Here is a 25,264-nt window from a genome sequence, read left to right on the forward strand (position 1 = left end):
TGGTGTGATTTTTTTTTTTTTGGCTGATGCTGCATAAGCTCAAACACTTGCTTTCATGCATCACATGCCACTACTACTACTACTAAAAGGGGGATCTTCAACAATGAAGATCCCCCTTTCTGAGTGCTCACAGTGAACAGAAAAGATGCCGGATTCCTATAATGATAGTCTCAAGCCTAGGCTGTGGGCACTTGATCATAGTGATGCTAATCTGGAGGGCCAGCAGGATCACTGGGAGGTCTCCTCACCATGTACAGGTGCCCACATCGAGGGGTTGAGAGCAGAGCGAAAAACTGAAATGAATTATGAAATGCACATATTACAATTTGACACAATTGTAACTTACAAGGATAAATCAATAATATTATAAACTAAACTAATAAAGTTATTACAAAATCTTAACTGATTTTGGGGAATCTGCTAACCCCACTAAACCCTTCTGTATGAAAAGTTTCCACAGTTCACATTAAGATGCCAGATTCCTATAATGATAGTCTCGAGCCTAGGCTGTGGGCACTGGATCCCAGTGATTCAATTTCTTCACAAAAATTACATAAAACAACCTAAGCAGCTTTTTTTTTTTTTTTTAAATGAAAACCCCAAACATGAGACGTATTAGAACCTATAGTACTTAGTACCGTGCTTGAGTTGGAGGTTGAGAAGATATTTCTTGACGTTAGACTTTAACTTCTGTAGACTGCAATTTTCAGGAAATACGTATGAAGGAAGGTTGTTCCAGAAAACAGCAGTTGAATGAATAAATGAGGAAGATGATAAGTTGGTTCTGTGAGTTTGAAGTTGGACAGTAAATGGATGTTGGCTGGTAGCGGCACATGTTCAGACTGTTTTGAAAGAGAGAACGGGAATTATAGAAGCCAATTCAGAAGAACAGTGCCCATGGAAGTATCTGTAGAAAAGGCATGCAGTAGAAACAGTATGTCTATGAGACAGCGAGTGGAGAGACTCTGTTAGAGAGGAGTCATTAATTAACCTAACTGCCCTCTTCTGAATGGAATCTAGAAGCCTGAGAGAGGTTTTGGGGGCACTGCCCCAGATGTGGGAACAATATTCCATGGTAGGGCGGATTTGCGATTTGTACAGAGCAATTTTAACAGCTGTTTGGAAGAAAAGTAATGTAGAGAGCGAAAGAGAAAACCAGGTTTTTTTAAATGCAGAGGAAGCAGCTTGCAGTCACTATGCATGTACGTTAGGCCTAAATCACAATGATCATTTAATTCTATAATGCACAATATTAAATGCATTAAGCTTTAATAACAATTCAAAAAGTTCTAGCAGACACAAAAAAGGCATCTGCTGTCTCTAAACAGGTGTAGAGGTTGCCCTGGAGAAAATATGCTGCTGAATTGCATTGGGCCAGTGATGAATTCTGAAGAAGGTGTGACTATGATGGCCATTTCTCATAGTATGGCTTAGAGCCTTTGGTGGTTGTGCAGGGAACCATGGGCACCAATAGCTACTTTAACATTTTGGACAATTCCACACTCCCTATCACACTGTTCCCGTCAAATTCTTTGACAGGAACAGTGTGATAGGGAGCTGAAAAAATTCACTGGTACAAACCAATGCTTGTTTCAGCACAATAATGTCCATTCCATACCATTGGCGTTTTTTTTTTTTTTTTTCCTTTGGTAGTTCCTGGCGCATCGGCTTCTGTGGCCATAATGCACCTCCCAAGGTTTTTGCAGTACTTTGATCCAAGCCCGAGGTGGGATTCGAACCTGCGACCTTTGGGTTGCCAGGCAGGTGCTTTACCCACCCGGCTAGCCTGGTCGGCGCCATTGGTGTTGTTTCAAGTTAGTTCACGGATGTGAATTTAAAGTCGGAAGGGCCAACTTTTGTACATTCACATCCATGGCCAAGAGCATACTTACGAACAGGCACACGAGGCGCCAGCCTCTGGCCTCACCATAAAGGTGGGCTTGAAACTGTGACAAAAGTTTCAAGCTCTTCCTGAAAACACGAGTCTAAAAAACGAAAAGTGCCAGGGCGGAAAAATTTCTAAGGAACGCTTGACTGTACTATTGTGTACAAATATGCTGGGAGACTTTGAACAACTTCTTGTTATAGGAAACCCACAAAATCCTCGTTGTTTCAAGGGCATAAAGTTGAATCTTTTGGATGTTGACTGGAAGTCTAATAAAAAAGCGTGGATGACACGAGATATCATGAGCGAATGGATAAGTCACTTTAACCAAAACATGATTCGTCAAAACAGAAAAATTATTCTTTTCATGGATAATGCTGCATCTCACCCGCACACTGAATTGTCCAACATTCAAATCATTTTTCTGCCACCAAACACATCTGCAGAGTGTCAGCCCTTGGATCAAGAGATAATAAAAAATTTTAAACGTCACTACAGAAAACATGTTTTAAGACATCTCATTGCAAACATGAACGATGTAACATGTGCGAGTGACCTTGCAAAGAAAATCAGAATCCTAGGTGCAATTCAATGGATTTCCTCTTCAGTAAACGCAATTAGAAAACAAACTGTCATGAAAAGCCTGAAGAAATGGGTGAACAGGAGTTTAATGATTGGGTGGACATAGGTGATCTACAAGTTACTACAGCTTTAACAGATGAAGAAATTGCCCAATCTGTTAGCACTGGAAAAAAACTGGTACAAGTCATCGTAAATATAGACTGTTATACAACATTGAAAAATCTATAAACAGACTTTGTGGTGATAATTTAAAGCAATCTAAATTAAGTGATTATTTTAAATTATAATCATATTAGTGTTATGTTTAATTAATATGTATATTAATTAAGCTATGTACATAAGTATAAATTTATTTTTATTTTGCTAATCTGTGGATAATATTTTTGCAATTTTCACATATCATTTATTTGATAATAAATCTTTGGCAGTAAAGTGTAAATTCATGCATTATATCTTTATTTTTATAGCCTCTGGATAATATTTGACGATTTTTGCTTATTACAATCACTGTTTATTAGAATCAAAATTCAATTTGCAAGTGTGTTCATTGTAACTCGTGCTTACTGTATATTAGAAGTAGAACACCGAACCAATCTGCATTTCCAATGCAGTATCAGTTCAGTGTTCCACTTTTAATATTAACATATTTATCGTTAGCATTAGTAGAGCCATATAATGCAAGAAGGCAAGCTTATGCAGCATCAGCCAAAAAAAAAAAAAAAAAATCCCTCCCATTTCACCCCTCCATTCATTCCAAATGCCTGTCCAGCTCAGCCTTAAATTTATTTAGGCTATCAACTTCCACAACAAAAGATGGAAGTCTGTTCCACCAATCAACTACTCACTGGCTAAAGGCAAATTTCTGCACATCTATTCTACAACTGTCTTTCCTCAATTTGAATCTGTGCCCCCTCAGGTTCTTAGTCTGCGCAAGAGGAAGAATCCCATCAGCATTCAGCTTGCTCAACCCATTCACAAAGCCTTATACACCTCAATCAGATCACCTTGCAAGTGCCTACTCTCCAGGCACTGCAATTTGCAGAACTTAAGCCTTTCTTCATAAGAGCACCCCGTTGTTCCCCTCAACAATCTTGTTGCCCTTCTTTGTACTCATTCTAGCAACTCTGCATCCTGCCTAAAATGAGGCCTCCACATCTGTACACAGTAGTCTAGGTGTGGCCTGACCATTGCCTTGTATAATGGGATACACTTCCTTGTCCCTACTAGCAAAATTCCTATATATCATTGACAAGACTCCATGACCTGCCCTGACAGCCCATCTGCACTGCTCAACAAACTTCATATTCGACTGCACAATTACCCCCAGGTCTTCTTTTTCACTTTCCACTTCCCTCAGTGTAGTACCACACAGTTCATATATTTCTCTTCAGTTATTTCTACCCATATACAATACTTTGCATTTGTCAATGTTAAACTGCAGTTGCCACTTCTCAGCCCATTTTTCCAACTTATCTAGATCCAGTTGGAGTATCGTACTGTCTTTACTGTTGTTAACAACTCCGCCAACCTTTGTATCATCTGCAAACTTGGACATTAAACCTGATATACCTTCATCAATATCATTGATAAATACTGTATACAAAACAACAATGGGCCCAACACTGAACCCTGAAACTCCACTAATAACATTTGTCCACAAAAAGCAGTGTCCATTGATTATTTCTAATTTCTAATTGAAAATCATTCCTAATATTATCATATTAATTAATATTTTAAGACTATTAAACCCATATTTTATTATATTATCTTATTGATTTAGATGGTGAATCAATTTTATACGAAATGCAATTTTAATTTAATAAAAAGTTCAATGCATTAGGTTCATAAAATTGTTATATTTACCTGATTATTTCAGCTTGGCGGATAATATCAGGAATGGGCTGAAGGTCGAGATTTCCTATTTCACTACTGATTTCAGTATTTGAGGAAATTACAACGTTTGTATTATTACGTAAGCTGAACAATGCATTTTCCAGTAGTGCATGTAGAGTAACATTAGCAATGGACTTTTTGAAAATATTATCCAACTTTGTAATATCTTTCTTCATGTCATCATCAAGAATAAACTCAATAGTAGTGGTCTGTTTAAACAAAAAATACAAGTTATTCAATCTTACTATTATGACTATGAATGCATTGCAGATAAAATAAAGCTTAATATTATATAAAATAATATACAAGATCTCTATATAAAAATTACCAGACATTACTTTGTAATAGCAAGAAAACAATACATGTTACTGCCTTATGACTTCATCAATGAAAAGATAGAAAGAACACAAGACTATGATAAATTTATTAAATATATTTCCTATCAAATATGAAGTGATATTCAAAGTGATGGAAGGAGCACACAGAGTGATTACTTCCACAGCACAAAAAACTGATTTGGCCTGTGAAATCAACCAACCAGAGTTCGATCTGGAAAAGTAGTGTCCTTCACAATACGTCAAAAAGGGGAAAATCTAAGGGCATTAAAATTGATAAATGAACAGACCACAAAATGGACTTTATTTCTCCTGACTATGTAATGAGGAAGTACAGCACACCATTCATTCACTTTTATTTTCCAAAAAAAGTGTGGATTCTCTGATAATATTCAGCAATTACTCATCACTCAACTTACAATTTTGAGTTCAAATCCTACCAATGACTGGGGAATTTCTTAAAGGTATTTTTTTCACTAAGGGCGACAGCTAACTGTCATAAGAGGTGTAAGGGAAAAGATTAACAACTCAGATATCAATGCAACCAATAACCATACGAAAAACTATAACAATGAAGCTCTGAGAATCAATGCTATCCTTTCTTCAGCATACCATCTCATGCTAATAATGGGCAATATGGATCTTCCATAGTCTGATTACTTTTTCTATAGTTACAGATTGAAGTCACAGCCTAGTTTTATTAACAATAGCAAAACACTGGCTATATTATGAAATGAAGCTAGGTCTTTGCTGCATTTGCAAAACAAGCTGAACCTGGGACAATTTATTCCAGCAGTCAGTTTGTTCGAAAAAGGTAAACTATACCAAGGGCCAGTCTATTGTTATCCCCAGTCGTTAATATTAGCCCCTCCCCCATAGTTCTATTCTCCTCTACCAGCAAGAATATGCCACCCTTGTTCATTTTGCTCAGATCCTCTCCCCCAATCCCCTCAGCTGCCTGGTTGTCAATCATTCCAAATGACATCTGTTATACAGTAAACTCTTTTGGGCCACAAGAGGAAATTCTATGCAACCCTATGGGCCAGTCTCAAAGTACTCTTTTTACTTTATTGTTTAGGAAACATTCACAGAATTTCCATGAATGTGATTACAGGAAACACAAATAACAATATAGAACCAAGTTTATATATAGCATGAACCATAATCATGGTTCATTAATAATTTTCCTGGAATGAATTGTGAAGGTGTTTATATGCAGGCAGTGTAGCTAGTTTGATAAGAGATGGTACTGGGCAGAAGAATGTGTTCTTATGTGTGGTTTATTGGCAGAAGAAATACAGAAATGACTATCGAAATTGAAAGAAAGAAGATTGTGGACTAGGAAGTGGATACAGGCAACAAAATTTGAAAGTTCTCAATTATAAGTTAAGAATAAAGAACCGAAATCCTATTGATTTCGAAAATATACTGAGAATGTTGCACACATCTTCAACAGAAGTCCGTGATTTTTCACACAACCGAGTTTTCTTCATCTTGCAGCAATAAAAGATCCTTAAATATTTTCTTTAACGAAGAAAAATTTCTTTCTCTCTCTCATTTTATTATAACCAGCATGGTCTAAAACCTTCAAATGAACAGTGATGCTATTCTCTGTGCAGTTTCTATGCATGTAACTAGATTAATATTTTTCAAGCTTGGTATTCTGCAGAACTTTACCCTCAGGCATGAGTAAGCATAACATTATCACTTATTTTTAAATTATGTTTTGTTAGGGCTTATACTGCAATTAATAATTCAATATATGCTCATCCTTAGCAAGCTGAATCATGACTGAAAATATCATACATAGTAGAGCAGATATTATCTTTTAAGGGCACAAAAGGTAATACTGTTGTACGTGTTGGCACTAATGATATTAAGAGTAAGAGATCTGCAGAATTAATTAAATAAAATCTAAGGAAGTGCATCCAAGTAAAGGTCAATGTTGAAAAAAAGTTGCAAGTTAGGGTTGAATTTGAAAGTGTCTACAATTCTGGTTTGATGCAGCAGCAAAGATTTTGCAGAATTTACATATAAAATCATATTCCATGAATTGTCTGTTTATACATGGGTAGTGAGCTATGCTTTTGCAAACCACAGTTGTGGTTTGCAAAACCATTACTCCAACGAATTTTTGGTTTTAAAAGGAAAGTAAAACATTGTGAACTCTTAAAATACACAGGAAATTTTATAACATGTACGCCATACTTTCAGGACATGAAACACTGGAAAGAAGTTTATATAAAAGTGTCTCAATCTGAATGGTTGATTCTTGCACTGCTTCTATTGAAATGCAATTGAGCAGCAGCCTGGAAAGCAAGGCAATGGGGATTTCCAGGACTGCTGGGAGTCACAGTGGAACAAGTAAATACATGGGCTGTGTTAGGGTAACTAAGAGTAGAAACAGGTGCATATATACTTGCATGTACACCAATGCTAGGAGTATAGTTAATAAATTCGATGAGTTTGAAGTGTTAGTCAAGACATCAAAGGCATATACTGTTGGGATATCAGAGATGTGGGTTCACACAGACATAAGCAGTGCAGAATTGGGATTTTGGGAGTACAATGTGTACAGAAAGGATAGACAGGACAGGAAGGAAGGAGGGGTTATGCTGTTAGTTAAGAAACACAAAATCTAAGCAAGTGCATCCAATTGATGTTGGTGAACAATGCAATGTTGAGTCTGTTTGGTGTGACATAAGCACTGGGAAAGGAAAAATGAGAGTAGGCGTGTTTTGTAGGCCTAATGAATCTGACGAGTATAATGAGCAATTGTGCAGAGAAATAGAGTGGTTCAGTAAATCAGTGTCTTATAATAGGGGATTTTAATTTCCCAGAGATTGACTGGAATTTGTGGGTTGGTCACTCTCACACTAGCAAGGTTTTTGTGAAATTATTGGATCATTGTTTTCTACTGCAGCATGTTCGGGAGGCAACTAGAGGGAGTAATACCCTTGATCTGATTATCAGTAGTGATTCCTCATGCATTAAGAATTTGCAGATAAAGGAATCACTAGGTGGCAGTGATCACAGTGTGCTGAAGTGGGATTTACTCAAAGAGATAACTATCATCAGGAGTAAAGGGAAGGGTTTTTGCTTTCGTAAAGGTGACTACAGTGGTCTGAGACAGTATATAAATTCTATACGGTGAGACCAACTGATGATGTTACCAACAGCAAATTCAAAATGGGATGCATTCAAAGAATTAATCTTGAAAACTACTAGGCTTTTCATACCAACTAAGAAATATTGTTCAAGATTTAGGCCTAAATGGATGTCAGATGAACTAATTAGACATGTGGCAGAGAAGAAAATTGCATGGGATACATATAAATTAACAGGTGACACAGAAGCCTATGATAGATATAAACTGGTTTGTAATCAAGTCACAAAGGAGGTTAGGCAAGCAAAGTTAGATTACGAGAAATCTTTGGCAAAGGATGCAAAGAAAAACAGCAAAGAATTCTTTACTTATGTAAACTCTAGAAGGAAGGGGATGAATCAGGTTGGTTCACTTGATATCGATGGTTCAACTGTTGATGGTCCTGCTAGCTAACAAACTAAATGAATATTTTGCATCTACATTCACACATGAGTTATTCAGGGAGGAGAATGCCAGAGGTGTATTAAGCTCTGGTAGTAAGCTAGATAATCTTGTAATAACTGAGAGTAAAGTGGAGGAGAAATTTTTGAAGATAAACATAACAAAGGCACATGGGCTGGATGGAATCAATCCAGTTATATTAAAGGAGGCAGCAAATGTGACCCCAATCCACAAATGAGGATCAAAGGAGACTCAGGTAATTATAGACCTGTTAGTTTAACTTCTTTTCCAGGGAAATTAATGGAAGCACTGGTTAAAGAAGCATTGCAGGATCATCTAGACAAGACTTCAGTTATAGCTAGGAGGGCATGGGTTTGTTAAGGGGAAGTCTTGTCTGATCAATTTAATTGGATACTATAATGTAGTCGCAAAGGAACTGGATGCAAAGAATAATTTTGATAGCATATGTTTGGATCTTAGAACAGCTTTTGATACTGTTGCACATGGAAGACTGCTGCACAAATTGGAGCAGTGTGGCTTGGAGGCAAATTGTTGCTATGGATAAAGGGATGGTTGAGTGGAAGAAGACAGAGTGGTAATCAATGGACACTGCTCTTCGTGGACTAATGTTATTAGTGGAGTCCCCCAGGGTTCGGTTTTGGTTCCATTGTTGTTTTCTGATGCAGCCTATGCCTTATTCGGCTGATGCAGAATAAGGCATAGGCTTCCTTGCACCACATGGCCATTGATAATACTAATACTAATTTGAATTTATGCACACGAGTTCTGGAATTCACTATAATAGTGAAAATTCCACCCTCATTCATTTTACTAACCCTTACTGAAGCCTTATAAACTTCAATCAGGTTATCTCTGAGGTGTGTGATTGCCAACCACTGTAATCCACATATACAGAGTCTTTCCTCATATGGTCACACTTTTGTTGATCTCACCATGTAAGTTTCCTGTCTTTGGTTGTTGTTGTTGTTGTGGTGTTTTCTGGTGCAAGGGCAACTTAGGCCATATTGCACCTCGCAAATCAATTGACTTTACATACAGGAACTGCTTGTACAGCAGTTAGAAATGGTTATACATTTGAATTTGTTTTAAATAGAGAAATAATTCAGAGAGATTTGCTTCTTTACCTATGAAGCTATTGAGAGACAGAGGTTGCTCCAGATCTGAGATGAAACTAAAAGCCATTCATCGGACGTTGTTAAACAAGCTACATTCAAGGAGTATATGTTTTACTGTAAGTGGTTGCGTGCAGTGCACACACTGAGGAGGATCATTCCCTGTAAGCAGATATAGATGGGTGAGGTGAGTGTTACCTATTTGGATTCTGGCTAAGATTACTTCTTCTTTTCAATTTTTACAAAGGCTAGAAGTCCATAATTGTGGTTAGGGTTTTATTTGAAATAGCTTGTTATTTGTTTGCATTTTCCACAGAAGTGTCCATTGTTCCATGCATGTTCTCCATATTTTGTGTCTATAATCAGCTATTGGGACTAAATAATTTGTTGAGGCTATTTTGGAAGGATGCTTTGCAGCATCATCTGCACATTCATTTCCTCGAATACCACTGTGATCAGGGATCCAAGAAAAGATAACAGTTTGTTGATGCTCATGAAGCTGCATCAGCTTATGTCTTATGAGTTTTAATAAAGGATTGTTAGGTGAGGAAGTGCCTTTCGCTAAAATAGCACCTTGTGAATCAGTATATATTATACTTTTATTTATTGACAGCAGTGAGATATTTTTCAGAGCAATCATAATGGCATGAAGCTCAGCGGTATAACTGCTACATTCAGCTGGAAGTGAAAACGAAACAGTTGAATTAGGGAAGACAGCAGCTGTACCCACTTGATTGTCAGACTTTGAACCATCAGTACAGATCTTGGTGAATTCGGGGTACTTAATCAGACCCATAATTAATAAACGTTATTTAGAAGGAGTGGCATTACAACCCTTCCCCAAATCTCCTGTCTTTGGACCCTTTTAAGAAGTTCAATGTCTTTTTTCAGATGAGGTCTCCACACTTCAGCACAGTATTCCAAATGTGGTCTTACAATTGCCTTGCAATGTGATCATAACTTCCTGATTTCTACAGGATAATGTTTGATAAATCATTGATAGGACACCATGGGCTTTCTTGGCTGTTTCTTGACCGTTTACACTGTTCGGAAAACTTCATATCTACCATGTTCTTTCTCCACTGTTGGGGAAAGAACATTGGCAGGGAGACAAAGTGTTCTTTTCCCACTGTTGGAAATAGTCATCATAAATTGCAGGGTTATTTGTCTAAGGTGGATCAGGCAGTGTCATGTCCTGATACCTATTGCCGATATCTATATTCCATGTTTGAGTCAGTTTTTTAAATCTAAGTGCAGCAGGTTGGTTTTCATTCAGTTTGCTATTGTAGAATGACCTCCATTCAATATTGTACAGGCATCTCCAACTATGGTGAGAGGGAAGACTCAGATTTTTGTGGCATACATCAAAAGTAATGTTTTCCTGCAAAGATACAAGGGAGATTTGTGGGCTTCAATGTAAAGGCTCTGAACTGAAGAGATTCTGAAAGCTCCTAGAGAAAAACTCTCAGAGCACTGTGCTGGATCGTGTTTGGTCACGCTAAAGTACTTTTCCTTGCAGAGCCATACACTGGAGAGCCATAAGTCCAAGCAAGACCTGATGAGAGCTCTATAAAGATGGATAAGAGTATGTCGATCAGTGCCCTATGACGTGGATGACACACACCAGAGGATATTCAATTTCTTCAAGCAGATGGTTCGAAGATAGGCCACACGTGCTTGAAAGTTGTTTCCTATCCAGTACCAGGCCAAGAATTTGATATAGTCAGACACGAAGGTCAGCATGCAGTGTAAACAAGAAGGCACATGGTGGTTTATCAATTATTTACTGTTGCATCTAGAATAAAAGAGGTTATAGTTCCATCACACAACTCAATGGTGAAACCACATTTGAAATACTGTGTTCAGGAGGGAAAAGTTGAGGAAAAAACATTACAATTCTGGAAAGAGTCCAAAGGCAGGAAAGCTTGTTTGGTGCAAATATGGAAACAAGTTATCTCAGAGATCTGATTGAGGTGGACAATGCATTGAAGCAGTGGGGAAGAGGACTGAATGACCGTTGAATTTCTGCATTGAAAAAGGGCACAAAAACCAAGGAGCATAAATATGAAGTGTTAGAGAAACTTCTCCAACACATCATATTTCACTGGAGCTCAGAAAGTTTACATCTCGTCAGTGTCATCAAACACCAGAATATTTGTAAAAACCTTTGTGCTATTAGGATTAACTATTTTAAGCTACTATTATGGATAAATAATAACATATAAAAGTAAGTACAATTTGTTTACTCAATTATAGTCACCAACAAATGAAATGATAGTATAATAATGAAATGTATTTATATTTTAATAACAAAATTTGTACATGTTTTAATAATAATGTCATGTAATGCATGATGTAATAGAAGAGGATACAAACTAATCTAAAGCCTGACATGGTTTAGTTAAGTAAAAAGGTAAATTTAAACAGTCAGTGTTGTATTCATAAAATCTAAGCCAGACACTCCTAATATAATTAAATGAACTCACTCAAACTGAAAAACAATTTTTTTGTAACATTTGAAAGACCATTTGGTCCCTTCATTAAGGAAAGTTTACTCTTTTCCCCAAAGCTGATAAAAGTGGCAGCTGCAGGCAATTGCCAGTTCTCAAATATCCCTATAATTTTATACTCAAAACTATCAAAAAATGTCATATACAACTAAGCTGTGTGTGTGTGTGTGTGTGTGTGTGTGTGTGTGTGTGTGTGTGTGTGTGTGTGTCACTAATTTTTAAGTTTTGGATTTTATAAATATGATATTGTAATCTGAAATAAAATGTTTACATTATTCCTTTAATATTTGTATATATCAATGCACATCAAAATTTATTAATGTAAAAGAATTATATAATCCTAAACAATGATCATTACTACTAAGTAAAATGCAGGGACTACAACTAAATAAGGAAGAAAATCAAGAAATAACATTTTCAAACAGACTAACTAACCTGGTTCTTGACAGTGTTGATTATTTTTGCCATACTTTCTAGATGCTTTCCTAGATGTCGAATTCCAATATGAGCCTCCTCATTTCCATACAGACCCACAGAAAGAGCTCCACTGAAATAGATAAATAAAATATGTAGTTCAGGATGTTGTAATTTTGATGCATTATGGAAGTAATTTCTCCCTCTTCCCCAACAATATGGGGAGGAGGGGGGAATCTTATTAGAGGATTCGTGTTTAGTCACTTTAAATGTATAATTCATTTTTTTGCTACCACTAGTCTTGCCCTGATAACATTTACTGTCAAACCTAACTGCTTGCTTCAGATGCTAAGTTTATATAATAGATGATTACTTAGCTACTGCTAACTTTTCAACTGCAAAAATATTATACCTGTTATGTTCATCATCCAAGATATAATTGCTCACTCCACTTGATAATTATGTACTTTATCTTACTTTAGAATCTTCTTCATTTCATGCTCCAGAAACAATCTACCTAGTAATAATAGTTTTCAAAAATGAAGTTAACAAGGAAACTGCAGTCATTAACTGCCAATGGCTGCATAGGTTCTCTCATTTATGAAAAAACAGCTTCTATTATGTGCTACGGGAAAACTACTACCCTAAGAGTGTCTTTGACCAACATTTAAAATTGTACTTGAGATTTCATAAAGGTAAGAAAGCTACGGGTCAGAAATAGCAGGGTTGAACCAAGAAAAAGTCCCAAATTTCTTTCTAAACCTCCCATTAGTATATCCTTCATTTCAGTCTATGCCATATTCCGGTTCATATAATTGTTGCAGTATCTTTATTTCTTTAACAACACATCAAATCACTATATGCTACAGCTGCCTATTGTGACAACAGTTCAGAAGCTGACTCCATACTGAAAGTATCTCTTCTTTTAGATTACCAGTCTACAGTAAACCAAAGCTGAACAAACAATTTTGCTGTCTCTAGAAGGGTTGTATAAAGTTTCAAAAAAATAATTTTGTTAATGGTGTTCTGTAGTTGAGACTAAGTATTCTAAGTTTTATGAGCAGATTAAACATCTGGTGTAAAATGAAAAAAAACCGTTGATATGTACTGAGAAGTTCATTATTATGTTAGTTAAAGGTAAATTAATACAAGGCATTGTAAAGAGAGTCAATTTTCTTATGTTTCATGTCTTAAATGTCTGAAAATTATGTTGGATGGCAGGATGTCTTTCCTTCCTAACATAAATTATTTATAAGGGGGGAAAAAAACTATTTCCAAGCTTAGGAGAACTTCCAGAGTTGGATGGAGTCTTCAGGCAACAGTCCTGAGTGTGATTTAAAGCTTTGTCTTTCTTTCTATAATGATTTATTCTGTCCCTGCATGGAGACAGTATACAGGGTGTTTCAGTTAAACGTTTCAGAACTTCTAAGAGGGGTAGGGTACATCCTGACAACTCGAAATCATATAGCAATGTGGGGTCGGAAATGCTTTCCTGAAGCGGTGTTGTACACAGAAGCACCATAAAGAAAAGAGACCGTAAGTGAGAAATCGTTTTAATAATACATGAAAAGAAGCAAAAAGGTACATGGATTAAAGTACGTGTTCGAAGTTTCTTCAACCTTGTATTGCTTTCGCACAGTGGTACCTTGGAAAATGTGCTACAAATCCCCTTTTTCCTGCTGAAGTGTTGTTTTCCGATGAGGCATCCTTCACAAGGGAAGGAATTTTCAACACTCATAACGACTATATCTGGGCGGTCGAGAACCCGCATGCAATACGACGTCGTGCAGCACAGATTCGATTTTCGGTCAATGTATGGGCCGGTATTATGGGAGATCACCTCATCGGACCTTACCTGTTACTGTGTCGTCTAACCGGACCTATCTACTTGATCTTTCTGCAGCAAGTATTGCCACAACTTTTGAGAGATGAACAGATTTCTGCATCGACGCAACACACAATGTGGTTCCAACACGATGGAGCCCCTGCCCATTATAGCGGAGATGTTCGTAACTACCTGGATGTCATATTTGGTCAACAGTGGATCGGACGTGGTGGTCCCGTGCATTGGCCTGCTCGGTCACCCGACCTATCGTGTCTTGATTTTTATTTCCGGGGTCATATGAAATCGCTAGTTTATGACACCCCTGTTGACAATGCTGAGGAGCTGGTTGCAAGAATCGCAGTAGCTGCCGAAGAAATTCGAAATTCGCCTGGAGTATTCCAGAATGTTCGGATGTCCATGCGTCGGAGATGTGAGGCGTGCATTGTAGCCCGTGGAAGAAACTTCGAACACTTACTTTAATCCATGTACCTTTTGCTTCTTTTCATGTATTATTAAAACGATTTCTCACTTACGGTCTCTTTTCTTTATGGTGCTTCTGTGTACAACACCGCTTCAGGAAAGCATTTCCGACCCCACATTGCTATATGATTTCGAGTTGTCAGGATGTACTCTACCCCTCTTAGAAGTTCTGAAACGTTTAACTGAAACACCCTGTATAATGTTATGAATAAGTGACATCATATTGCAACATGCAAAGATCTGCACTCCTAGCTATTACAAAGGCATGTGAAACAATAATGACGAATTGCAGGTTTTGACTGAGAGGACACCCAATGACTTTGTTATTGTCAAAAAGCATTAGAGTATTTCATAAAGAAGAACATAAGGAAGAGGATTAGGAGTGTAGATATCCTTTCCTAACACAGACACTGTTTATGGACCACATCACCATCCACTGAAGAACGAGAGTAAATTTTCACCCTTAGCATTACTAGAGCCATATGATGCAAGAAAGCAAGCTTATGCAGCATCAGCCAAGATGGAAGCCTGTTCCACCAATCAACCACTCGCTGGCCAAAGGAAAATTTACACGCACCTATTCTACAACCATCGTTCCTCAATTTGAAACTGTGCCCCCTCAGGTTCTTAGTCTGAGCAAGAGGAAGAATCCCATCAGTATTCAGCTTGCTCAACCCATTCAAGGCCTTATACACCTCAATCAGATCACCTCGCAGGTGCCTACTCTCCAGGTGCTGCATTTTGCAGAACTTAAGCCTTTCTTGGTAAGAGCACCCCTTTTTCTCCCTCACCAATCTTGTTGGCCTACTTTGTACTCATTCTAGCAACTTTACATCCTTCCTAACCTGAGGCCTCCAGACCTGTATACAGTACTCTAGGAGTGGCCTGACTATTGCCTTGTATAATGGGATAATCACCTGTCCCTGCGAGCAAAATTCCTATATATCATTGACAAGACTCCATGACCTGCCCTGGCAGCCCATCTGCACTGCTCAGCAAACTTCATATTTGACTGCACAATTACTCTCAGGTCTTTTTCACTTTCCACTTCCCTGAGTGTAGTACCACACAGTTTGTGCGTTCTCTTCGGTTATCGCAACCCATATGCAGTACTTTGCATTTGTCAATGTTAAACTTCAGTTGTCACTTCTCAGCCCATTTTCCCAACTTATCTAGATCCAGTTGGAGTAGCATACTGTCTTTACTGTCATTAACAACCCTGCCACCCTTTGTATCATCTGCAAACTTGGACATTAAACTTGATATACTTTTATCAATATCATTGATAAATATACAAAACAACAATGGGCCAAACACCGAACCCTGGGGAACTCCACCAACAACATTTGTCCACGAAGAGCAGTGTCCATTGATTACCACTCTCTGTCATCTCATACTCAACCATCCCTTTATTCATTGTAGCGACTTACCCTTAATGCCATACATCTCCAATTTGTGCAGCAGTCTTCCATGTGCAACAGTATCAAAAGCTTTCCTGAAATCCAAGTATATGATATCAAAATTATTTTTGCATTTAGTTCCTTTGTGACCACATCATAGTATCCAATCAAATTGGTCAGACAAGACCTCTCTTTAACAAACCCATTCTGTCTTAACTATTACTGCAGTCTTGTCTAGATGATCCTGCAATGCTTCTTTAACCAGTGATTCCATTATTTTCCCAAGAACACAAGTTAAACTAACAGGTCTGGAGTTATTTGTGTTATTTGTGAATTGGTGATAGATTTGCACACCTCCAGTCCATGGGGACCTCCCCTAAGTCCAAGGAAGCTCTCATAATTATGGCTAAGAGTTTGCTTAAGGCACCTGGAGTGGATGGATAGATCCCATCCACTTCGGGTGCCTTCCTTATGTTTAACTTCAACAGTTTTCCCTCCACTTTGCTCTTAGTTATTACAAAATCACTTATCTCCCTGTTAGCATTTGATAAACTTCTGCCACTCCCCTTATTGAAATACTCCTCATGTGTGAATGTAGATGCAAAATACTCATTCAGTTTGTCAGCTACCTGAGCATGATCATCAACAGTTAACCCATCTATATTAACTCATCAATCTGATTCATCCCTTTCCTTCTAGAGTTTGCATAAGTAAAGAACTCTTTGCTGTTTTTCTTTGCATCCTTTGCCAAAGATTTCTCATCATCAGCCTTCACCTGCCTAACCTCCTTTGTGACTTGATTACAGACTAGTTTATACCTGCCATAGGCTGCTGTGTCACCTGATAATTTATATGCATCCCATACATTTTTCTTCTCTGCGATGAGCCTCATTAATTCATCTGACATCCATTTAGGCCTGAACCTTGAACAGTATTTCTTAGTTGGAATGAAAAGCCTAGTAGCCTCCAAGATTAAGTCCCTGAAGGCTTCCCATTTAGAATGCAATGTTGGTAACATCATCAGCTGATCCCACTGTACAGAATTTAAAAACTGTCTGAGATCACTGTAGTCACAGTTTTACTAAAGCGAAAGCCCTTCCCTTTAGCCTTGATGGTAGTTACATCTTTAAGTAATTCCCACATCAGTACATTGTGATCACTGTCACCCAGTGGTTCCTTTATCTGCAATTTCTTAATGGATGAATAATCACTGCTGATAATCAGATCAAGAGTATTACTCCCTCTGATTGCCTCTCGAACATGTTGCTATAGAAAACAGTTATCCAATAAATCCACAAAAGTCTTGCTAGTGTGCAAGTGACCAACCCACAAGTTCCAGTCAATATCTGGAATGTTAATATCCCCCATTATAAGACATTCTGATTTACTGGCTCACTCGATTTCTCTGCACAATTGCTCATTATAGTCATCAGATTCATTAGGCCTAAAACACACACTTACTCTCATTTTTCCTTTCCCAGTGCTTATTTCACACCAAACAGAGTACTGCATTGTTCACCACATCAAATGGATGCACTTCGTTAGATTTTGTTTTTTTAACTAACAGCATAACCCCTCCTCCCTTCCTACCCTGTCTATCCTTTCTGTACACATTGTACTCCCCAAATTCCAATTCGCTTTTGGAGCAACTGGCATTCAAATCCAATCCAGAACACATCAATGATCATTGGGTAGTCTCCTCTAGTCACCTCTATCTTTTGAAGATCTTTGTTACTGGTTAATCTCTTGTGGGATTCATTCACATATTTGTAAACTTCTTAAGGTTTTAAAAGGTTTACGATCAGAATTAATTCTGAAAGATGTATTTAAATTAGCAATTTTAAGGTTTTGTATGCTAAATATTATTGTGCTATGTACTTATCACACTTAAAATTAGGCCCAAAAAATTGTAATTGTAAGACATGTTAGTCATCTCTAAGTTATGCTACAAAAAAAAAAAAAAGAGACAGAGAGAGAGAGAGGAAATATAAATGCTATAACTACGTTGCACTTACCTTTCTTCAAACTACTTTATTATATTTGACATAGTGATATATAAATAACTGGATGGTTTAATGCAGTGGTTCCAAAACTGTGCTCAGCGGGATCCACAAACAGTTCCCAGGGTATCCGTGGATACATTTCTGTAATGGCTACTTTGAATTTTACTTATATTTTTAATTACAGGAATAATGTTTTGTTAAAAATAATCGCAAAACTTCTTTAATTGGCAATATATTTATTTCATATGACCATTAGAATATCCAGCTAAGAAACACCCTATACCCATGAAGCAAGTGACAATCAGTTTAATTAGGGTGAAATCATGCAATGCATTGTTACATATGCTACCGATGTGTATTTGTAGTATCTGATTACAAAGTATGTTGCATGTGGACCCAAAAAGAAAAATATGCAAGTTAAATTAGCAACTTGTATTATTGCACCTGCTACAGATTTTAGTAATCTTTAGCTGTGACTTCCACCACCACAGATCACCAGTTCAGTTTAGTTACAGTTCATATAGCATTAACATAATTACAAGGGAAGTGAAGTAGTTATTTTTATTAGCTACAGTAGTATCAGTGAAATAACACACAGTAACATTAATGTCAATTTGTGTTTTTATTTATCATAGATCACAGGCTAAAAAGAGGTAGTTTAAGTAAACAATAAAGAACTACAGTAAGTACGGGTGTAACTAATGTAAGTGAATCTCAACATTTTACATCGCCATCCAGTATCAGCAGTTTTACTACTGCAGAAAGTAGTAAAAAATGGATGTACAATGATTCCTATTTGTCTCTGGGGTTTATGTACACAGGTGATGAACTTGCCCCTGATATTCTATGCATCTTGTGCAACAAACTGTTATCAAACAGTTACCTGCCAAACTTTGTTGCCATCATGATACTAATCACCTTGAATATAAGAACAAAGATATTAGTTTTTTACAAGCATAAGCTTGAGGCATTAAAAAACTGTCAGAGCCTTATGGTGAAAAGTTCAAAAACTGATAATGAAAATGCTACAGAGGCCTCCTACGGGATAAGTTACCAACCTGCACTTGCAGAAGAAGACTATATACAATTGCAGAAACCCTAATTAAGTCATGTGCAGCAATGGCAACTTTTGTGCTTGATGAAAAGTCAAAAAAGAAACTTGTAACTGGTTCAGTTAATTAATAATACCGTTAAACGTCATATTGAAGATCTGTTAGCAGATATAGAAAAACAATTGGTGTTGTGACTTAAATCGAGCTTTGCTTTTTCATTGCAACTTGATGAATCAACAGACTCCTCAGAGCTAGCAGTATTACTTGTATTTGTATGTTACTTGTTGCAGGACAAAATCAAGGAAAGTTGACTGCCCTGTGAATCTCCTGAAAGTCACACGACTGGAGAAGAAATGTTTAACGTCATAACTAGTTACATGAGAGAAATCAGTTGGGAAAAGTGTCTAAGCAATGATAGGAAAAACGGTTGGGGTGGTGGCACATATCAAAGAGTTGGTGCTACCTTGTTCAATTAGTTGTGATGCATTCCATCAACAAGCGCTTTTGCCAAAACAATGGAAAGAGACCTAAAAACTGTGTTGGATGATGCTGTAAAGATAGTGAACCACATTAAATCTGGTGAACATAACTAGGCCATAAATAATAACTTTGCAGAAATTCGTTATTAAGTAGCCTAGTCATTAAGTCGCGAAGAAATGGGCAGTGAACACAACTGCCCATTTCTTCATATAGAAATAAGGTGGCTTTCTAGGGAAAGAGTTCTTGTGAGAGTTTTTGAACTTTGTTCGGAAATTTATTATTTTTTTTATTGATCACCAAGTTTATCTTTCTTGCTGTTTGTTAAATACATCTTGGCTGCAAAAATTGGCATAATTAGATGACATTTTTACAAGAATTAATGAACTAAATCTCTCATATGAAGGAAAGTGTGTATAGAGATTCACAACAAGGGACAGAATTGCATCTTTTCAGTGTAAACTTGAATTTTGGAAGAAGTGTGTAGGAAAAAGGTAATATGAATGCTTTCCAACTGTGAATGACTTTTTGATAGAAACAGAATCTAGCCTGGAAGAAACTATTTATGGTAGCATCGTCAAACATTTTAAATGGTTTCCAAAAAGCATTTCAGAAATACCTCCCATTTTCTACCGATGATGCTACCTGGATCTGAAATCCATTTTGCATTACAGAGAAACCGGATAGCATGCCTGTGCAAAATTATGAGTATTTGATAGCTATTACATCTGATACTAGCTTGAAATAGAAATTCAGTGAGCTTCCTCTAGTTGAATTCTGGAGGGGGTCTTCATCAAGAATAGCCACAAGAGTCTAAATATGTGATGCTCAAACCTCTTCCATTTCCCACAACTTATCTGTGTGAAGCTGGATTTTCAAGGTATGTGGCAACAAAATCTAAATATAGTAAAAAGCTATATTATTACACTAGACATGAGAATTCAGTTATCTACAATTACTCCCAACTTTGTGAGATGAAAAAACATCATTCTTCACACTAGTAGCCAGTGAGGTACGTTTATTGTTAGTCTGAAAAAGTTAGATTGCAAACATATAATAAATCAGTTCTGGGATAAAAATTTTTGATTTTGGATACCTATCATCTGGACACACTATATTTAAGTGAACGAGAATGTAAGGATCTGTGGTTATTTTTCGAAGCCAAAACAGCTTGCAAGCAAAAAAGTTTGGGAAACGCTGATTTAATGCACAAAACTCTGTGCTAAAATCACTCTGAACTGTATGTAAATCATACTGCAGTTTGGTGAAACAAATAATGGCTACCTGTAACTACAATGAAGTACTGTTCAACTGTTCACACCACTCAGCAGAACACATACATAATGTGGAATATGTTCACATATGTATTGAGAATCTTCCAGCTAGCAAAGGAATTTTTATGTTAGATATAATTTTTTTTTTTTTTTTATGAAAACCTCAAACACGAAAGGTATCAAAACCTATAGTACTTAGTACCGTGCATGGGTTGAAGGAGAAGTATGGGGGGGGGAGATGCCAGAAACTTTACTCTAGAGACTAAACATGGGTTTCACAACTTCAAGCCTCCAATAAGCAAAGTGGTGGTATTTCACCGGTTGATGAAAGTCATCTACCACCTATTTTTTTTAGAAAGTAGATGATACCTGAAGAGAGAAGTATCAGAAATGCTGTCATGTTTAAATAATAATTAATATGTGTGATAATAGTAGTAGTAGTGGCATGTGATGCAAGAAAGCAAAAAAAAAAAAAAAAGTTTACAAAACAGAAGTTTTGATAATGATCAGAAGTTTCTAGTGGCAAGCTAATTTGCTCGGTTAAAGTTTGTTTCATGTGGTTTGAAAAATGTAGAATTCGTTGTGTGCGTGTGTGTGTGTGTGTTTCAAAGAACAAGTTTGCTTTTAACTTGTACTGTGCTGATTTTCCTTCTGATGAAAAAGTAGGTCTCAGTCAACAATTATTCTATGTATGAAGAAAAGGCAAGCTTTTGTTTTGGTTCTTGAGTGGAGGAAGGAAGAATTTTGAAGACAAACACTGCAACAAAAATTGTGTTACTCCTTGAAAATTGTTCATATAACATTGGAAGCAATAAGCTAAAACACTCAGTTTATTGGCTTATACTCTTATTAAAGGCAGAAGAAGAAAAAATGTCACTTGACAAGAATGGCCTACTTCGTGTTATGCATTTTGTTACATGAATTGTTCAACTGACCTATGAAAGGGCATATATAATTTAATACATTTTTTGCATGTTAAAATTAAAGAAATTTATTAAAGTTTGCTTTTATTTTTTTTATTATACTATTTATTAGTTATTCAATTGATGTTCATGGTGTGAATGAAAAGAAGAGAATTCGATCTACCAACATTTCTGCTCTTTATCGATTATGAAAAAGATTTTGACAATGTAAACCAAGAAAAACTCTGGCAGATTCTACATGAAGAAAATATCCCAACCCAACTCCGGAAAGCAATCCAAAGCCTATATAAAAACTCAAAAGTCTATAAAATATTTTAATGGCCAACTATCAGACCCAATTAACACCAATAAAAGAGTGAAACAAGGATGTGGACTATCACCAAATTTATTTAATATCTACATCAATAAAATTCTTAAAGAATGGAAACAAAAAATTAACAACGGAATACAGTTGAACAACAGGAATAAAATCCAAACCATATTAAATGCTGATGATCAAGTTATAATTGCAAAATCCGAAGATGAACTACAGATAGCAGCAAACGAACTTAATAAAATAAATAAAAAGTATGAGATGAAAATCTCCACCTCAAAAACAAAATTGATGGGATTATGTGGAAAAAACCTACAAAGAGTCAAAATTGTTATAGATGAATAAATAATAATAGAACAAATATCTGACTTCACCTATTTGGGAAATTTAATATCAAACGAAGGGAAAGACATCCACACTAAACTACAAAAATATAATAAAATGAATGGAACGATTAAATGCCACTTTGGAAAACAAATGATAACTGAAACAAAACTACGACTGCACAACATCACTTCAAAACCAGCCCTCTTCTACAGCTGTGAGACTTGGGTCATAAATAAGAAAGATGTGCACAAACTAGAAGCAGCACAAATGAGATTTTTAAGACCATTATTAGGCTTTACAAGACTAGACCACCAAAGAAATTTAGATATCCACGAGAAATTAAAAGTAGATAACATAGTAAATGACATAAAACAGTATCAGGCAAAATGGATCAGCCACGTAGAAAGAATGAGCCCAGACCGGATCCCAAAATTAGGCTTTAACTACAAACCTATAGGCAAGAGAGATGTTGGTCGACCAAGACAACGATGGCGAGATCAAAAATACCTCCAAGAGCTACAACGGAACAGGTCTTAAAAGACCTAAGCCGGACCAAGTTCATGATGATGATGTGAATGATCACTTGAACCTGGCAAAAAATCTTGGGAAACTCCAATTGGAAGTTTTATATGTTTAACCATCTTAACAGAACCTTGCTAGCTTAAACTTAGGCACTCTCTTGTTTTAAGTAGGTTGATATCTTTCTCAGTGCCAGCAATTCCAAACATGGCATATTCTCTTTCCTGAGATATTTTCACTTGCTTTTGTAGCCAGTGCCAATGTTATCATACACTGTGTGGAACTTCCTTCCTCTGCTACCATATCCACTGCAATACTTGATTGGATCTACATCAATGTTCAATCCTCTGTTGTCTCCAAGACCATCCCAACTCACACTGAACCAGACCATCTCCCTCTTTAGGTCATGTTCACCATTACTTCACAGCTTCAGTTGATGAAACTATTCAAGGATACCCTTGGTAAAGTTGTCATCTTACCTCTGTTCCTTAATCAAGACCTTTTCAAATATCACTTTACCATCTTCTCCTGGTCCATCTGCTTACTGATCCCACTTCTGTCAGCCTGGACTGGGCTGATCCATTGGCTTAGTTTCATTTCAAGGGCTGTAATCTCCACTGTTTGCCACTTCTCAGATCACCGTAAACCATGGTGGAATGCTGCTTCATTGAGCATTTTTTAAGACAAACAAAAGGCTCAGGAAATATAAAAACAACCCCTGAGAAATACTATGCTTTCTTTTACTGACACCAGATTGCAGTTTAACATCACTAATTCTCATACCCTTTCTCATTATGTCTATGATACATCTAAACATGATCAGAGGATCAAAACAGCTCATCACAGTACCTAAAATTTCAATTGGAATATTTGGCCAGCCACTTCACCAGATTCTAAGAATCTCCTCCACTTAGCAATTCAGTTTTTAGTGACTTGCCAATTATCAACATGGTAACAAATCTCTCTCTCTCTCTCGCACACACACACATTCAAGTCTGAAGCAACTAATCAATTCCCTCTCTGTGACTATTCTGTTATAGGGGTCTCACAGCTTCCAGAATTGTTTTAAAATTAAAAGATAGATTCTTTATATTATACATCTCAGGTGACTTTTACAATTAAGCTTGCTAAGGCACTGGATCCCTCTGGCTGGAAGCATATTACTACACTGTTCCAGCTCCTAAGTGTTCAAACTTGGTGAAGCCAGATAACTTCATAACTCCAATATACAAGCAGTTCCAGCTTTACAAGTTGCTGTGTTTACGAGTTCTTTTTTTCAAGTATCAAGTAGCAACAAAATCAAAAATATGAACATTAACTGCAATAAATAAATGCCAAACATTCATAAATAAGGCATTTCAACCATGCTTGTTTGTTTGGAATTTTTTTTGCGTATCGGCATCTATGGCTATAGTGTGCCATACTTATGGTAGTATGTATGCTATTTCAAACCATGCATGTAGCTATACAATACAGTACTATGGTGTGTGCGTGCATTTGTTTGTTTGTTTGTTCAGGCAGACAAGGGTGTCTCACTCGCTCACATAACATAAAGTAGTTGCCACACTAACATTAAAAAGAGTGGTTGTGTTGCTCTTCATTTTTGCTGTCGTCTCATTTCAAATTTGTCCCCCTTATTAATACTGTACAGTATGCCAAACCGAAGTAATACTACGAAGAATGATGTTAATAAAAGGAAACAGCAAAGAGGAATAACAAAATCCAAAGAAGCTGAGGAAGAAGATTTAACAGCTGAAACCCCAGTTCACTCTCAAGGGGCATGACAAAGCTTTTCAACACACAGAAAAGTAATTGAGATTTTCGAGTCCCAAGATTCAAAGTTGGAGCACAATAGAAAAGTTGCTACAGACTAAAAATTGCTTATGCATGCTTTCATGAAATTTATACAGAAAAGAGAACTGTCTTGGAAACAAACGACTCTTGAAGGATTTCTGAAGAACACTACGACGACTTCTTGTGCTTCCAACACACTAATGAGTGCTGAGCCATCAACAAGTGTGCATTTAGTCAATGATGATGATGAACAATAAACATTTTTTAACATTTGTGTGTCAAAAATTATTTTTTTTTAATTATAATTTGCTTGATTTTATAGGCTATATTTTCATTTCTTTGGATAAATAAATCAGTGTTTAAGCATAAACTATTGTTTTGTTTATTTTATTTAACATTACTATGGTAAAATTTCATTGTTGAGAACGTAACCTCTGTTTTTAATGTTATTTATGGGAAATAAATTTCCGCTTTATGAGCACATGCTAGGAATGAATTAACTCGTAAAGTCAGAACTACCTATATATGGAGAATAAGGTAGAGCAGAATAAATGTCAGCTTTGTTGTTTTACCTAGAT

General features: G+C 36.6%; 1 protein-coding gene across 9 annotated transcripts in view; it reads right to left on the reverse strand.

Annotated features, from left to right (window-relative positions):
* Positions 1–25,264, reverse strand: part of LOC150076391 (protein tweety-like) — a 291,082-nt gene that overhangs the window by 182,927 nt on the left and 82,891 nt on the right. For all 9 annotated transcript variants that reach the window (XR_016547803.1, XR_016547802.1, XM_090387163.1 and 6 more), the window contains exons 4-5: positions 12,321–12,432; positions 4,331–4,569 (exon numbers count right to left, since the gene is read on the reverse strand). Coding sequence is in view for 7 of the 9 variants with exons in the window: in XM_090387163.1 (XP_090243289.1) it covers positions 4,331–4,569; positions 12,321–12,432 (351 nt within the window). In the remaining 2 variants the exon portion in view is untranslated. The remainder of the gene's footprint in view (positions 1–4,330; positions 4,570–12,320; positions 12,433–25,264) is intronic.

Source organism: Mastigoproctus giganteus, chromosome 13, assembly GCF_048544385.1.
Source record: "Mastigoproctus giganteus isolate SK-2022 chromosome 13, ASM4854438v1, whole genome shotgun sequence".
NCBI classification, from domain to species: Eukaryota; Metazoa; Arthropoda; class Arachnida; order Uropygi; family Thelyphonidae; genus Mastigoproctus; species Mastigoproctus giganteus.